The 18,384-nt window shown below is 36.3% G+C and overlaps 1 protein-coding gene across 5 annotated transcripts in view; it reads left to right on the top strand.

Moving 5' to 3' along the window:
- Nucleotides 1-18,384, top strand: part of LOC129258976 (afadin-like) — a 40,217-nt gene that overhangs the window by 7,450 nt on the left and 14,383 nt on the right. For 2 of the 5 annotated variants that reach the window (XM_064098438.1, XM_064098441.1), the window contains exons 6-18: nt 139-285; nt 1,824-1,930; nt 2,813-3,016; nt 3,754-3,840; nt 7,863-7,917; nt 8,266-8,471; nt 9,048-9,193; nt 9,817-9,914; nt 11,499-11,579; nt 14,953-15,221; nt 16,220-16,378; nt 16,910-17,093; nt 18,152-18,300. In XM_064098438.1, coding sequence (XP_063954508.1) covers nt 139-285; nt 1,824-1,930; nt 2,813-3,016; nt 3,754-3,840; nt 7,863-7,917; nt 8,266-8,471; nt 9,048-9,193; nt 9,817-9,914; nt 11,499-11,579; nt 14,953-15,221; nt 16,220-16,378; nt 16,910-17,093; nt 18,152-18,300 — 1,892 coding nt within the window. Of the gene's footprint in view, nt 1-138; nt 286-1,823; nt 1,931-2,812; nt 3,017-3,753; nt 3,845-7,862; nt 7,918-8,265; nt 8,472-9,047; nt 9,194-9,816; nt 9,915-11,498; nt 11,580-14,952; nt 15,222-16,219; nt 16,379-16,909; nt 17,094-18,151; nt 18,301-18,384 lie in introns of all 5 variants that reach the window. The other 3 variants (XM_064098440.1, XM_064098442.1, XM_064098439.1) reach the window with 2 other exon arrangements.

The raw sequence follows: 18,384 nt of genomic DNA on the forward strand, positions 1-18,384 counted from the left end.
AAACTCAAGCTGAAACCGATACCGAATTGTATACAGAAGTTAAAAGAAATTTTAAAGATTCCATTTGAGTTAAATTTGACTCTTTAATAATAGTGATGAATTCCTACCACATCATTCTCTCTTGTCCAATACTTGTAGGTGAACTTAACTTTGAATTAAAGAGGAAGCCATCAGATCACGTTCCTCGTCTCAAGAGACCTGGCATGAACAGAATGGAAGACAGTTTTCAGAATCCCAACAGCATCCCTCTTGAGAGATTGCCGTACTTCCTAGAACTCAATAATGGTAAGTCATTACTTCAACACTGATTGAAATATAAAGTGATCAAATGCTCTTGGATTCAGAGACCCGTATTCTGAAGTCAGGTTTAACTTAAACTTCGGTCTAATTCTGTGCTAAAATTATGGGGAGCCAACAATTAAAAAATCTGTTTATATTCTATATTTCTTATGTTTACTATTTTGTTTCCTATTTTTGCTTTCATAATGAGGAAAAATGCTTCAAAATACTTCAGTTATCATTCCCAGACAATTATGAACAATTTGGGTGTCATACGAGTTAATAAATTGGATGAGTACTGTTAGGGATTTGTGCCCCAATTGGCTCTCCATAGTTAAACCACAACTTTAACCAGGGTTTACTTTAAACCCGAGTTCTGAATACGGGCCAGAGTGTATATGGGTATGGTTGCAGTGGAAACTTTAGGGAAGGTACAGTAAAGATTGAGGCTTTAGTTCATTAGTTAAAGAATGGAATATGGGTAAGTCAACAAAGAAAGGTACAAAGGTATTCGCCCATTGGATTAATAAAAAACATACACCAGTTTATAAAGGTATAGAGGGCTTTCTGGAAATGTAACATTTATCATCATGTAAGTAGTGCCAGATCGTGCCCCAGTAAAGCCCCCTAAATTATAAAAAAATTCAGGGAATTCATAATCCCATAAAAAATGTCTTAATTAGCTCAGCTTCTTAGCTTGTCATGTAGTAGAGGAAGACGATGCAAGACTGTCATCAATATGTGAAAAACTAAGTTTATTTGGGGTGTAGAAAAAAGGCTACAAATTTTTACAATGCTTATTTATTGCAACCCAGTCTTGCTGGGAAGTGGACCCATACGCCGAACCAATTTTGTTGTCTCGCCCACCAGAGGTGAAGGCGAGACTTAGGGATCCAAATGTCATCCGTCGTCCGTCCGTCACAAACCTAATGACACATAACTCCACAACCGTAAGTCGCTTTTCAACCAAACTTAGATGGTAGATGGACTTGGGGGACCTGCGTGTTATGCTGCAGTCGAAGGTCACATGGTTAGGTCAAAGGTCATTTTCAAGTCAACGTTAAAGTTTACATGCAAGACTCTTTTATGACACCTAACTCCGCAACCGTAAGTCACTTTTCAACAAAACTTGGATGGTGGATGTACCTAGGCGACCTGCATGTTATGCTGCAGTCGGAGGTCACATGGTAAGGTCAAAGGTCATTTTCAGGTCAACATTAAAGTTTACGTGCAAGGCTCTTATGACAAGTGTTATTTCATCCCAGTCATTTCACAATGAAGTTTTGATACAATTATGTTGCGTGCCCTCGCAAATCACGATATTTCTGGTTATTTTCATAAGTGGGCGAGACACAAAATCGCTTTTGCCTTGTTTATCAGAGGTGTTCTGATTACATGCTCATGTTCTTGTTCAGTTTGGCAGCTCTAATGGTCTTATTACATGTAGATATATTGCTAACATTTTATAGCTCCAGCATTCTGCTCATACAGTACCCTGGAATCATGCATTATTGCTTTTATATCACTCATTATTTACCTTTCAGATGGTACAGATATCATTGACTATAAACCCAAACACTACAGACTCCAGAGTGATGTCACAGAAGTTGGCAGTCAGCGTGACCCTCCTGGCTCTGGACCATATTTACAGGTGAATCTATACAGTCTATGCCCCTCACCTGTTGCCACATCCCTTTCGCCATCACCATTTCTCTCTGCCTCTCTGTCTCAAAGCATGTCTGTCTGTTTGTCTCTTTCTCTGTCTACCTGTATCTTCCTCTGTCTTTGTGTCTGTCTCTCTGTCATTCTTTTTTTTTGTCTCAACACCCCACCCACCCTTTCATTATCTCTCTCAGGTCTCGTTCCCTCTCTCGCTGTCTATATGTCTTTGTCTCTATCTCTCTTTTTATTTCTCTCTTATCTGTGTTGTCGATTTTTTTCTATTGAAGCAGGTATCGTAAAAACAACAGAGAAGCAGGTTGAGAGTCAAACTTTAATGCAGTTTCTTTATTGCTAGCCATCGCTGCTCTCATGAATTATCTACCCAATTTCATTATAACTTTACATTTGAATTAACTTTTCATTTATGGTATCATTGATTTTTATCTTGTATTGTAACCGTTAGAATTCAGCCTTTGGACTGCGAGATTGGATAATTTCATTATAATCCCCCAATCAGTCAGTCACTGATATACGACTGTAATAATGTAATATACCAGTAAATTAAGATGGAAGTCTAATGATTGTTAACATGCATGTGAGATGCTTGAATTGTAACATTTGTACACAACATTTTGTAAAACCAGAGGGTACTTTAAAAATTGTTTTACCATAATGCTGATTAATATCCCAGAGTTAATTATAACAATTTTCTAAAATATTTCTTATGCTTTGATAATGCTTGTAAATACTGACAACTCCAGTGTTATATTTACAAACACAAACAAGCAAATAAACAAGCAGTCCTCGTAATTTCCCTGCCAACCCTAACCAGCTTCTCCCTCCCAATCTTCAATTCCATTTCTTGGACCAGTTTGTAGCACCAGACATCCTTCCACGACACTGCGTGGTAGCCAAGATGGAAGGGGTGGTCACTTTGACGCCCTCGTGTGCCGAGGCAGCGATCTATGTGGTCAGTGAACGGATCTTCGAGACCACCATCCTCCAGCATGGGGCCGTGGTGCAGTTTGGACTGCAGTACACTTTCAGATTCTGTGACCCGCAAGTAGAAGACCCGGTAAGGATTTGAGATGTTCCCTGTGGGATTCTGGACTTTACAAAACTTACTACAGGGTCGACATTAGGGGCTTGTTTTCACGTTAAAGTTGTCATACAAATTTGTGGACTTAGAAATACTTACGCCCTTAGTTGTGTATTTAACTGGAAAACAGGTTGATTTCTATTCAAAGTTTTGTTTCATCCAGGGAGCTGATTCACATATCATCGTCAGATTAAACTCTTGATATCCCATTGAAACCCATGTAGAGAATTATCAACCACATGTTTATAAGGGAGGTCTGGAAACCTGGAATTGTGGCAGCTGACGAAACAGACAAAAGAGGGTTGTATTTCATCACTGTCTGTGGAAGAAATTAATTGTGACTTGAACTGGCAAATGCAGGAGGCTTTAGAATTTGGCGTGCATGCTGATTTTATAAAATTCAATATGAAATAAATATTAAATGAATAAAGAATGATTTAGATTTAAAGGTTTGAAATTATATCTCTTATATTTTGATGTCTAGTATTCTTATGATAGGATTTCGATTTTCTGATCATTTCATATTGCAGTGAAATATCATGAGACACTCATATTAATTGTTCTGTGTTCATTCCCCAATTTCTGTCTTTTCTCTTGGTCACTCTCTGTCTGTCACTCCATCTATTCTTATGTCTTTCCCGCTCTCCATCTCTCTGTCTCTCCTATCACTTTATCTTCGATTTCCTCAAAATTCATCACCTTCCATCCATTAGGACTGGGAGGATAGGAACAAATCCCATGTTGAGACGACGTTTGATGCTGACGGTAGCATCGAGACTTACGGAGGCAAGCAGGAAAAGGTATTTATAATAACCATTCCATTACTCATACTGCAAACCAACTAATTAATCAGTGATGCTATTAATCTGTATAACCTGTGGAGCTAACCTTGCTTTTACATGTAACTCTTCCTTCTGGTAATAGTAATTCATATGCACTTACATTTGCATGAGTGTCAACTCTATTGGTATCAAGTTATGAGCAGTGTTGGTGTAGTAGAAGTAGTTGGTAGGTTGCATGACATTCGATCCGGCAACAATTGCTTTGCTGTCAATTTCTCTCACTATTTGAATGACTATTATTTTCAACCTTGGATTTAACACTACCTTGCACTAAACCTATCAATAAACCCTATTGCAACCCTAACCCTACATCTTTGACAAAATAAAGCCCGGAGCAATTGTTGCAGGAGCAAATGTCGTGTCACCAGTTTCGCATGCCTTCAGGGGTGCATTATGTGAATCGTCTTATTAGGATTTTTACAAGCTACTGAAATCCTTTCATCTGATTGGCTGATAACAGATTTCTCTGGAAATTCAATGACAGTATGCTTCATGTAAACTGTCCTGGTATAACACAGTCACACTGAGAAACAATTCACATCTGTCTGTATCAAATGACTAACGGGAATAGTGTGACTGGTGCAATGGCCGTAGGTGGCAGTTGCATATTATATACCAATGTGTGACTTAATGTGCTACCTGATGATTTCAATGTTACGGGCTCAAAACCACTTCGCTTTTTCTGCAAATTGCTTCCAATCTCATTGAAAGCGTTTTGTGCTGAAAATGTAAGGATCCCCCACCCCCTTGATGAGAATGATGCCTTATTCCTAAGTGAAATCCTAAATCTTTTTGTATGCAAATGAAACAAAATATTTAAGAATAAAACTACTCAGGATTTGTATTTGCTAAGTAAATGGTTGAAGTTTGTCTTTGTAAAGCTTCTTGATTTTTTACATGACTATACTCATATGTAAATTATACTTTCATTGCTCATACTTTGAAAGGTTTTTCAAAATGAAAGTATACAATAAAAGTTTTCAGAATATTTTTCACTTTATTGCCTGAATGCTATTATTGTGGATAGTTTGGCTCAATGTCTCATTTTGTACACCCCACTTCCCCATCCCTGACCCCGCCAATCCATGCACCCATTTAACAATAGAGGAGTCACTGTGCACCCCCACAATCTTTTTAATTGCTCGACTAACTCCTAACCCTCACTGTGTACACATACTGTATGACTGATCTACAGATCATCAACCGTACCCCTGCACAGAGTTATGAGACCACATTCGATGCCTCCGGCCAAGTAGCCACCCATACAGGGCGGCAACCGCAGGTATGTGGTGGCATGCAACGAGTTAAAAGAGCACAATGTGTAACTCATGATCATCCTGTTGTGATTTCCATTCAATGAATTTCACATTTCGTTTATATCGAGTTCTTTATTTTTTTATTTGACCAATTTTGACCCAGTAACCACATTATGTGGTTTGGTCAAATTGCTTTTTATGCAAAGCCTTAAATATTATACAATGTATATATCAATAGAAAATGGAAAAATTATCCTGGCCCGGATCTTTTGTTTTTTTCAAAAAGATATTTTAATGAAAATAGTTCACAAAATCCTTTGATTATGATCACAAAAGATACATGTCGAAATCTAGGGGGGGGGGTGTTGTAAGTTTACCAAACAATTACCAAATTAAAGTAAAATCATCAGAGTTTTGACTTTCAAAGATACCACTTACAGATACATGTATTTGAAGAGGAAAAATTAAGCAAACACAGGAAAATACTACTCTTGCCAATTACAAGATTTTTTTTTTTTAATGAAGTCTTCACATAATTGATAAATCCCAATTTGGTTAATAATGTTACAAAAATAATGTTGTTCATGCTCCAGCGGGCTTTAATTGTTTTAAACGCTGTGCAATGTACATGATGAGCATATATTCAAGCTTAGTTACATTTTAGTTTATACTTGACCTTGAAGTTGAAACAATACATAGAGATAGTAATAATGATAATTATTATGATAATAGAATCCAGAGCAACATCAATTACAGTAATAAGCAATCATAACATGAAATTTGCTTTGTGTCCTCACTTAACATTGCAATCATCTCATGTTTCCTACAACCACTAATCAAAACACTGCTTTAAAATATTAAATAAGGTTACACCTTTATGTTTCATTAAGTTAGAGATTACACATTAATGATTTATTTAACATACTTCCCTCAAACATATTCTTAATAAATATTGTTTTGACAGACATTTTATGAAATTGATCATGCACTTTGTAAGACATTTTTGAGAAAAGTAATGCAGAATATGAATGTGGCACTAACGTTATATGGGATGCACTATTATACTGCCTTATAGTAGAATATTTTCAGTTGGGATACTAACATATTTTTTACCTGTGATTATTTATATGTTGCATTTATACTGTGATTCATTTGTGAGAATTTGTATGTATTCATAATGTTCTTTTCACATTACTTCTGGGCATCATCAAGAGTTGCGATTGATCCAATCAGTCGTAACTCTGGAAATCCATCAGTGTCATAATTTTTTAATCAGGAAATTTGCACAATGTCCTTTGTAAACAAAGAGAAGCACAGTGAATTTTCAAGAAAACAATGAATGCATAAATATACATTATAGTTTGAAATTATTTTAAACAAACATGCATAATTGATGTTGACGTTGCTAGCTTTCCATAGTTACGATTGATCGGATCAATTGCAACTTTTTGTAGGATGGGGGCCCTGTTTGCACTGAGGCTCACTGCCAGACATACATACTTTTACATTTTGCGATCTGAAAATACTTAATGAAATTTGTTATAATTACACATGTACTAGTACATGTATATGATTAGGTTGTTGTCATTTGTTGCCGTGGTCATCAGAATGGTTTAAAATTCGTTCCTTTTATATGTTTTTTTTATGTCGATTTCATGTTACATGTAAACAATTTGATGTACTCATTCTGGTTTCTCTTTTATCTTTCATACTTGTAACTGTTTTCCTTAAAATTCCCTTTGCTTTTGCAACATGTGCTTTAATACCAATTGATTTCTTTGTTTTATTCCTCTTTCATTTTTTATCCATTGATGTTCCTTTTTTAAATTTTTTGTTAATGTCATTAAACCTACATTATTTGAAAGATCATTTGAACTACATGTATAGCAGTGAATTTTGAGTTCTCTGTATGCAGCATACATAAATATCCATATAATTTATATTATAGAAGTTACAATTTTCTCGTTCATTTTAGATGGGCCAATAACTTGGCCTCATGTAATCTGCATGTATCCCAATACATTCCTCATATTCTTGTTTACATTTTTCACTAACAAAGCATAAACATTGGAGAGAATCAAATTGTATAAAGTGTTGACCAAATGGAATAGATCCATTTGTAGAATCACAGTTACAGATTATCCTTGTTATTCTGAAATAATAATTTTCAAGATGAAGAAGGAAATTGTAATTTATAGAACATCTTCAAAGATACCTGTACATCTAAACCTTCATGGTCATATTTTGGGAATGTTTTACAAATAGTTGTGGTATACTTAAATCAAACTCAAACTGAAATTGATCTCAAATTGTGCAATTGTTCAAAGAGATACAGTCAACAGTAGGAATCATGATCAATTACAATTTGATGTATATCTATCACAAGACTTTGTAAGGCAGGGTCATGAAATGTATATTCCATGAATGCACAGGATCATAATCTACATTCTACAGTAGTTGCAAAATATCAAGTATAAAAGCAACCTATCAGTTATTTTCTTTTCAGGGTTTCATGAGGTTCTATCTTGATTAGTTTGACATGAAAAAAATTCAAGCCATTGTGTTTCCTGTTAGCCAGATGGCTTCTGAAAGTCATAACTCCCATCTCATACATGTACTTAAACAAGTATATTCCTGTTCATGTGTCAAGGCAATATGTTAAGATAAAGTTTCCCCATGAAGTTTTTTCCCCATAAAATTTATTATGCATTTTTTTTTTGGCAGGTTCCTGATCCAAACACTGAAGTACTGCCGCTTAGCTTAGAGTTTAGAGACACAGGTGAGTGGTACATCTATTTAATATCACTGTTTTGAATCTAGCCTCATCAAGCATTTTGACAATTTAATAGTTACATTTTTGTAAAGTAACCTTCATTTAGACAAATTTTATTATTTTAAAACTCTGCACTTGCTAACTGTATCAGGCGTGGATCCAGAGTCGGACTTTAACAGGGTGCGACTGTGCCTGAAAACTTATTCACAAAGAAAATACAATTCTTGACACCTTCATGTATTAATCATTTTGTGTTGGTAGTTCTTACCCAATATTATTGTCTTGTCTCTTTTGCTTGCTGTCATTGTCAAGTATGTGTATCTAACCCTTCATTTCAAACTGTTTGACCTTTAGGTGAGGACACCTTCTTTGATGTGGTAGTCCGACAGGTGAACGGAGCCCAGATCTACTTCAAGCTTGCCCCGACATACGCCCTTTACCTGGCGTGCCGCTATCGTCTCTCCAAGCTCTACCGCCCTGAGATGGGTCCGACAGAGAGGGCTCAGAGGCTTTCCGCCTTCCTCAACAAAATGGCCGACATCATCGACAGGACAGTTGAAGTAAGAATAAGGCATTGTCAGATTATTGATCTTTGCAAAATATGTAAATGGATAATTCATGTAGTCTTATGTGATCACATCCTTCAAATATACTTGATCAACTGACATGCTGGAAAAGCTGATGTTAAGTGTGATTGAGATATCATGGTAAGACCACTGGTAGGGATGCGGAAGAGGATGGAAGGAGATGATAGTAATGATGATGAGGAAGAAAATGATAATGATGAAGACAGCGGTCATGATGGTGCTAATGATGACGATGCTTGTGATGATCATTATGATTAAAAGATGATGATGGTGGCATTGGTGGTGATGTTTGTGATGATTTCGAATGGTGATTATGATGAGGACAAAGAAGATGAAAATGGTGATTGTGATTGAGGTGATGATAATGTGGTGGTGGGTGGAAATAATGGTGATAGTACAGTGAAAAACAGTATTTTGAAACAGACTTTAATACTGGATTGATGAAAAGAATGATTGGTTTTTTTTTTTAAGAGATACAGCTTATAAGCAAATGCAATCAATGAATACATCAATAAATACATTATTCCTCTCCCCTATCATAACTAACAGGAGGAATCTCAAGTAGCTGGTGCCTTGACCTTCTGGTTAGCCAATGTCTCTGAACTCCTTCACTTCTTCATGGCTGATCGGGACATCGGTGGTATCTCACAGGATGCCCAGGACATCCTTCATACGTGTGTCCAGAACACCTTCAGGTAAAGAGCATTGTTTCTCCTCCAAGACCAGGGGATGCTTCACAAAGAATTAAGTTTGACTTAAAGTTATGCGTAAGTCCCAGTGTGTGCACAATATGTAGGATCAGTCTTGTTTATTAATATGTGGTAGTGCTCATCCAGTGAGCTTGATCTGGCCAATGAATTTATGTGTTCGTCTTGCGATTTGGAATTTAAGTGCCAAATTTCAGTCAGACTTAAATCTTTGTGAAACATGCCCAGAGACCCATTACAAAGAGTGCCAAGTTTGATTGCAACAAAAAAAAATCAAACTTTAGTATCAAATGTTTGCTTTCTAATTTGTTGAAAATCAAGGTGTGTTTGATATTTTGAAGTTATGTTGGATTGTAACTTTTTCTGCAAATTGCCCCAAGTGTACTGACACCTATTATTGTAGACAAACTCATATATTCATCATTGAATAGTAGAAATCTTTGTTACCCAATCTCTACACACATTTTAGCAGCGCTGTTTCTTATTACTTTCCATTAAGAGAATAACTTTTCTATCAGTGTTATCTAAAGTAGAAATTTCCATCATGATTATTTCTGACTGATATTGATAAGACCTGTTTTACTAATCACCATCTTTGTCCCATATCTCAGGCATCTTGTGAGAGCCATGCAGCTAGAACTCAACAAGAACCTCTCGGCATTCCTTGACCCAAGCGATGAAGCTGATGTTGAGAAAGATCTCATCGCTGGTAAGAATGAATATGCTCTTCCATTCATCCACCTTTCCAACCCGTCATTATTTGGGGGGGTTATTTTTATGATTATTTGGGGGGGGGGGTTGAGGGCAGGGGTGAGAGCAATGACCGGAGCTTGCCTATTGTAAATATGCCCGTGGGTGTTCCATGAAGCTGTTTGTAACTTAAGCAGGACTTTACTCACGGCTAATATACAAATGTAGTTGACGTAGCGCCTAAGAACATGTTCCAGTCATGCTTGAAGTCATTTGTAACTTAACGAACAGCTTCACCTACGTTATCAAATATCACTTCCAGACCATCAGATGTTACATTTAAAAAAGATAATATAATTTTTTTGTGCATATTTTGAGATATTCTATGTATGGGGGCACCTATGTAAAGTGGTAACAGTGCTTGATTGATGACAAAAAAAACTCAATATAATGTAATATTTTGTGCATATTTCGAGATAATCTATATATGTACATGTATGTTAATAATCTGAATTCAGATGTGCATACAGGAGTTCCCAAATATCTATATTTTGATTCCTTGGACATTCTTGGGTGCTACCTGAATATTTTTATTTTTTATTTATCATGTGTTATCCATGAGTAAGCAAATTTCTGCCTTGTCACATCGACAACCACATGTATCTGTATTTTGATACAATGTGTAGTTTGTTTATAGTAGCTCTTGGTACTTTGGATTACATTTTGTACATGAGTTAGATCGACTTTGAGGTTTCTGTAGATTCCAGTCAGGGGGCGTCTGGCGTCATGACACTTAACGAATGGGTGGATTTTCAAAGTTATTGAAACAAAACAATTAGTCTTAATACTCGTACTAACACAAGTGGATTTTGTCGCTAACCATGAATCAGTGGTATTGATGTTGGTCCTCTAAAATCAGCTTTGAAAAATCTTTCATTATCAATTACCACCCACAATTTTTTTTCCACTCTTTCCATGCATTTCATATTCATGGCTTGGTCGTGATACATTTTAACATTTGTGTGCATGGGACTTGTTTTTTACTTTAAATTTCAGAATGTTTCTTGCCCTTAATTTTTTTTTTTTGATATTCGATTCTCTGCATCATGGTTCCGTGGTTTTGGTTTATAACATAATGTAGGTTTATAAGTCACATTACATCATTAAAGGAATGTCGTAGAGCATAATTGAGTGACTGTACTTCAGCAGGCATTGTTTGGCCATATAATGTAGATTCACATTTATTGTAAATTAAATAACCCTTGAATACTTTGATATAGTAAGACTTTGAAAATTATCTTGACATCTCTCTTGGTTATATACAAGTAGAGATGGCAGTAAATTCTAGGAGTACTATAAATAGTGCAAACCACCAAATGTTACACTGATTTACAAGCAAAAGGCCAGGGCCCTATTACAATGTACATGATGAAAGTTTAGACTTAATCACTAGAGCATTCTGTTCACTTGTCCGAACAATAACCAATCAGAGATGGTCATCCAAATCGTGATTGATCGCAAACTTTTATGTTATTGGTTCCTGGGAGAAAGTTATCCCTGGAAGCTATTAAACCATTTTGTCCTGACTGTTCCTATATCCCAGACGAGGATGCAAAGAGCGTTGAGAACGGTCGTTGGATGAGACCCCCTTCACGAAGCCCTATGAGTGGCCGCCCAACAATAGGTAGGAACCATAGAGAAAGCAAACTAGCTAGAAAAATAATGGTTTATTTCCAATTGGTCCAATTACCAACTCGTCTACTATCATTTGGTCTACCATCAGTTCGTCCACTTACCACATGGTCTAATTGCCGTTGCGTCCACTCACGGTTTCAGTTAATAGCCGATTGGTCCAATAGCCATTTCGTCCATATACATTTGGTCTATTAAAGTGTTAATTGGGCGAAATGAACGAAAAGAAAATGGGTATTAGACCAACTAGTTATGAGACCAAATGGTCATAGATGAAGTGATTATTGGACCAAATGGTTGTTAGAAGAAATGTTGATGGATGGAATGGCATTAGACTAAATGAAGGTAGACAATGTGATGAGTAGACAAGTTGGCAATTTACCGAAATAATCATCACCTTTCTTTTTGAGCTTAACTGCTGTTAAAACACTTGTTCAAGATGGGGTCTACTAGGATTTTGTGATATGCATGCTAAATTCTGCATGATTTGCATTTGCATGAAGTGTTCAAACTAGTCAGTTACATATAATTATTTTTATTACTCTTCTTTCCTATTTTACAAATAAAGTAGATTTAAAGGCATCGTTTCTGTCATATCATTTATACTAATTCTTGTTTTAGTTTTCATGCTTCTCTTATTCTTAGGGTGATATTATTATTTCTCATTTTTTAAGATTTCCTTTCCTCCATTAATTCTGGGTTTGTGAATGGTCTTGTATTTTGTTAGAGTTTATTTTTCCTTCTCATTTGGAATGGGGTTTCTTATCACTGGTAGCTGGGTACATTTTATCTTGTCCCTTTTCACTAATATAATATATGAAAAAAAAATTGTGCAGTTCCTTTCAAACTTTATTTTGTTATTCTGTAAATGTTCTGAATCTTATTTCCATGTATGTATTTTTTTTTCTGGTTCCAAGATATTTTCATAGATTTAATTCATTTTACTTATCATTATGTATGCATATTCTGTCCTAAGTCCCATGTATATTAATTCATATGCTGTTGGCAAAACTTAGCAAACCATAGAAAAATCATGCAAAGCTAATTAATTGTCTAGTTTAGCTTAATACAGATCTGTAGATTTCTTTAGCATAATATGGCAAATATAAAATGGATACTGTTCTGTAGACCTATAGCTACAGGGGTGACAAACTTTTAATACCCCCCAAAATGTTATGAGATTAACAAAGAGAAAAAAAAAACATCCATGGTGTAATGCTACATATGGCATATTTATTCCATCTGATGATGTACAAATGTATAGAGGTGAAATGTGTTATTAAAGTCATCTTGTTGTCAAGGTTGGGGGGGAGGGGTGCTACTGTGCTAACGGCATTTGTATGTAGATTTTTACACATTGGAATACGGTATATATACCTGGTACCCAAATAGCAAAATGCAAACTGTTGTTCTTATTCTAGTCTCCTCTTTTCATGATGAGCATCATCAATTCCTTTTCATTCATTCAAATTAGTTATTAAAAAAAATTAGCCATTTAGAATCACTAGTGCATGTCGGAGCCTTGAGCTCTTTAGTTTCACATTGTATCAGCTATAACAATTAATTAGTTGGTGCTCTTCTATTGTTTTAATGTACATTATTATTTTATGCATTTATTTAAAAAAGAAACGGTTCACATCATATGACGTACAAAGTTTCAAAATGATAATGAACAAAATTAGACAATTGTAATAAAGCATTTACATTAGACTAACATTAAAAAAAAGGTTTAGTGACAGAAATAAAACAATGTTTCTTGAGAAATAATCTGTACAAATGCAATGGTCATAAATCTGGCTTCATTGGGATCTGGGTTTTCCATTTTAATACTGGGCTTGACAAAAATACAAACATAGAAAATAATTGGATATTATCTGGTCATGTAAGGTCTGTCAGATTATCAATTATAATATTCCATTATGCAAATAGGTAATTTGGGTCTTTCTTTTTTTTGCCTCAAAATACTCAAGATATAAAGTTGATTGATGAAATGTATCATTTGCGTTTTGATTGATTTATACCACTTTTAACATTTACAATGCCTTTGGAGTTGAATATGATGGATTATAGTAATAATGCATATTATTACTATTGCATGAGTAAAGTCTTGCATGACCAAAGTCTGTTTGCAACTAGATATTGTGTAAATAAATGTACATGTACACACAGACTATGTTACACAGGGGATGACTCTACTATTGCATGTTATTATAGCAAATATTGTTGCATGATTCATGGCTGGTTTCTTTTCAGTGGTTATTGTTTCAAGTGTTTATTATTCTTCAAAAAATAATTGGAATGTGATCACACTATCATTTGCTTTCATGTTTATTATTTCGATTGTTTCAACGCATGCCTTATCCCTCAGTCTCAACTGTGTTTTCATAACACTCTGAATAAAGGAATCTATTTTGGCAATAGTAGTACATTGCTATTGCCTATTATGTTTCTTTGTTTGTTTTTTGTCTTTTTTACTTTTTTGCATTTATAGACATCTTTGAATGCGTTGTTGAAAATAAAGGAATGTTTCACTTTCATATTCTTATAAAAATGTATTTTTCAATAACAACATAGTCTGATTATAAAACATTGAGCAGAGCTATAAACAGAAACAGTTGAATAACAAAATAATCCCTACGCTGCTTTAATGCTAGGATAATATTGTTGAATACTTGCATAGATCAGATATTATGTTAAAACAAGAGCTATATGAGGCCTCAACCAATAAGATATTGAATGCTGCCATTCATACCACTACCCTCCATATTTTCATCCGTAATTTTCCCCTTTTAGAATTTCCTCCACCAGATGGTAAATGATTTATTCACCATTGACATTCCATCAGTGATAGCAGTGTTTAACCGGAGAGGCCACCCTGTTTACAATAATAATAATGAAATAAATCTATTCATTCATTTGAATTCAAATGCCCTTGGTAGCTTAGAGTAGCTATTTTTAAGGGATCCCATCCATCCCACTTTATATCATCAAGTGTCCATTTGCTCACTATATGCACATTCACATCTTATAATAATGACATTTCTAGTGTGCATGGTGCTGGCATTTCAAAGTATCTGAGTGGGCTGACTAACTAATGACTCATACATTCAACAAAACCTGTTTAGAGTAAGATTTGAAATAATAAGATAAAATCAAATGATAATGATTTTAAAAACTTATTATTATAGAAGTAATTTTTAAGCTACGAATTCAATTGGGGCCCACACGTATCAATACTGTTTGAGCACATTGAACATGTATTATTTTTACTCTCTATAAAAAAATGAAAAGATATTGATTTCAGCTGATTTGAGGATTGAATTATGCATGTTTATCCCTTACCTCCTTTTCTCTTTCTCTAAAAGGTGATGTCCTCCAGATCCTGTCCTCAGCCATGACCCTCCTGCGGGTTTGCCGGGTCAACGCCGCTCTCACCATCCAGCTCTTCTCGCAGCTCTTCCACTTCATCAGCGCCAGTCTCTTCAACCGTCTGGTCTCCTCCCCCCGTCACGCCGGTCTCTGCACCCAGGACTGGGGTGAGAGGCTGATGAGACGTCTCTCCAGGGTGGTTGCCTGGGCCGAGAAGCAGGGGTTGGAGGTCGCAGCCGATACCCATCTTCAGAAGCTCAAACAGGTGAGTGGTATGAAAAACTGTCACTGGGTCTACACCCACTTTGTCTTCTTTCCATTCGGTCCCAAATCAGGGTTCCCAGCCCATCAGGGAAAATTATTTTACTTTTTTTCCAGTCAGGGCAAAATCAGGGAATTTGATAAAAAATACCTCAAATCAGGGGAAAATGCCTCAAGTGAGGGAAAGATCAGCCCTAAAGTCGAAAGCATGGTAGTCAGTCAGACTCTGTTACATGTATATTTTGTTGCATATCAAAACAACGTCCATTGAATGACCGGTTATGGTGGTACTAATTGGTTTTACATTATTGTTTTTATACTGAAAATACATGTAATTCACTGCAACAACAACGTAAAAAACATGTGAAACTGGGAATGGGTTTAAATAATTATCTGGGAATTTTTTAAACTTCATCAGGGACAAATCAGGGAATTTTGTTTTGTTGAAAAGCTGGGAACCCTGTAAATTGTAAATTGCCACTTGGTCCCTACCCCCTTTGACTACCCTCCCTTTAATCTCATCCCACATGGTGTAATCTTAGTGTGTCTGCAGTCAGTTTTCTACTAACCACTTGATCAAATTGTCACAAAGATTTGTCTCATTTCCTTTTTGTCTAATATCTACTTGGCTCAACTCCACTTGGTCTATATGATTACATATACATGTATGAACATACATTGTGTTTTCATTTGACATAGTGCAAAGCACACAAAGTGAGATTTAGGCCATCTGCGACCCGTTGCATACACCTTTTGCCATAAAAAAATCTGGCAAATTTTTTGCCAGATTTTTTTAATGTGTAATTTTCAGAGGCATAATTTTGTGTGCCAGAATTTTTGTATGGCAAAAGTTTTATGCAGCAGGTCCCTGGACAGTCGGGTAAATAAAGCCACACCAAGACTAGTGAGTAGTCAGACCAAATTCTCAGTTTAGCCATGATGTTGTGTGATGATTTGAGAATTAGTATTTACCATCCCTTCGTTTCCTCTTTTTCTCGCCAGGCCCTGGACCTGTTGATCGCACCGAAGGAGAATTCTAACCAGCTCAACTCTGCCATTAACAACAGCTGGATGCTGAACTCTCGTCAGATGAAAGCCATCCTCGATAACTATGTCCCTCCCAAGGGTGCCATCCAGATCCCACCAGAAGCCATTGCTAAGGTATTAAACCAACCAATCCAGCAACAGTTTAATCATTATTACATCTATGACAGTAACTTTGCCATCCAATGGTAGTTGCCATGGTAACAAGACTCAACAGCCAATCAAATTCAAGGATTCACTTGAAGTTACCATAGGATGGCAAAGTTATCATATAAGTAACATTTCTGCAACAAGACCTAGATCGTTTTCTTGAACTAATCATATATGCTGTATGGTGATTCTATACAAGGCCCTTGGGTGTTTCATAAAGCTGTTCATAATTTACACGCAACTTTACCTACGACTGGCAACCCTTTCTTCTACTGTATGAGATACATGTATCTCAATTGCATATTTTGATACGAATGGAATGTATATAGAACAACTAATCAAATTTTGAAAAAATATGGAATTTTCCATTCGCATATGTACATGTACTTAGAAACTTCAAAAATAAAAATAGTAATACTAAGTCAAACCTTAGTATCCTGAGTGAATAACAAAAGTGATTTTAAGATTGATTACGCATCTTGGTCCTTTGCTCACCAGGCCACTGCCATGGCAGCATCCCAGGATGAGCTCCAAGCCCAGCGTGAGGGTCATCCTATCCTGATAGAGGAGGAGAGAGAACTAAGGGTACCAGCCTTCCTACCTGACGATGGCTACTCTAGTGATATCATCAAGGGCGTTCCTAACGGTCTTAGAGAGTTCTTCAATCCACTCATACAAGCTGGTGAGTTACAGAGACATATGAGGTGGGGGAGGGGGTAACCTAGAGATGCTCTAGTGACATCATTTAGGGTATTCTTAATGGACTTAGAGAGTTCTTAAATCCACTCATACAAGCTGGTGGGTTACAGTGACATCAGGGGTTGTAACTGATCACCTGTATCCCTAATGGTTTAGAGAGTTCTTCTCAAAGGGAGGGGGGTGTAACATTGAGATGCTTGAGTGATATCATCAAGGGTATCTTGAACTGTCAAATAGAGTTCTCTTAATCCCACTGATACAGTACAGGTTGTTGAGAAACAGTGACTGTGGGATGTAACTTAGAGATGGTTTAGTGATGTCATCAAGGGTATTCCTAACGGTCTTAGAGAGTTCTTCAATCCGCTTATACAAGCTGGGAGTTACAGTGACCATGGGAAGAAGTGAAACCTTTCACCTGTATCCCTAATGGTTTAGAGAGTTCTGGGGGGGAGAGGGAGGGGGGTAACTTAGAGATTATTTAGTGACATTTTCAAGGACATTCCTAACAGTTTTAAAGAGTTCTCCAATCTACTCATGCAAGCGGGGGAGAAATACTGACCACGGGGGAGGAGGTGACACAAAGAAATGTAATTGATATTAATATTCAATTGTAATTTTACATATATGGTTCACCATAGACTTAAATTTACTTGACATTCTGGAGCCTCAAATTGTAAAAAAAGATGCTTTTCTGTTTTTCCACTAGAGCAACTTTGCTCTTGTTGTTGTACATGTACATACCATGTAGACATATCTCGGATTTTTATGTCGTATGAGACCTCTCCTCCAAGCAATTCAGACTGTAAGATTCACAACACAAAGAATACAAGCAATGTTTCCTTGTAAAATAGCTTTGATCAACACTTCAGGATTTTTCGAAATATACTTTCTGGATTTTCAAAGATATGCTTGCCTTATAGTTGCTGCGTAACAGGTCCTGTGTCGCTGTTACAGTGTAGGAATTATTTTGTCATTGTTTTTCATGCTTGACAATCTAGAAATCATATATTGTATTTGTATATACTTTGTTTCTCTCCATAGCTCTTGTGCGTTTGACCCCTCACCCAAAGGCCAACGGTACATGGACTGTGTATATGTATGGCAATCAACCATCCATCCTAGATTCTCCAGGTCCACCATCGCCTCAATCACCAACCTCCCCACAACCAGGCTCTGCCCCACACCTTGAGGTAAAAGCAAACATTGATTATGATCAGGAGTCCGTTTCACAAAGACTTGATGGGGCATTGCAAGAAAATTGCAATCAATTTTAA

Source organism: Lytechinus pictus, chromosome 4 (genome assembly GCF_037042905.1).
Source record: "Lytechinus pictus isolate F3 Inbred chromosome 4, Lp3.0, whole genome shotgun sequence".
Taxonomy (NCBI): Eukaryota; Metazoa; Echinodermata; class Echinoidea; order Temnopleuroida; family Toxopneustidae; genus Lytechinus; species Lytechinus pictus.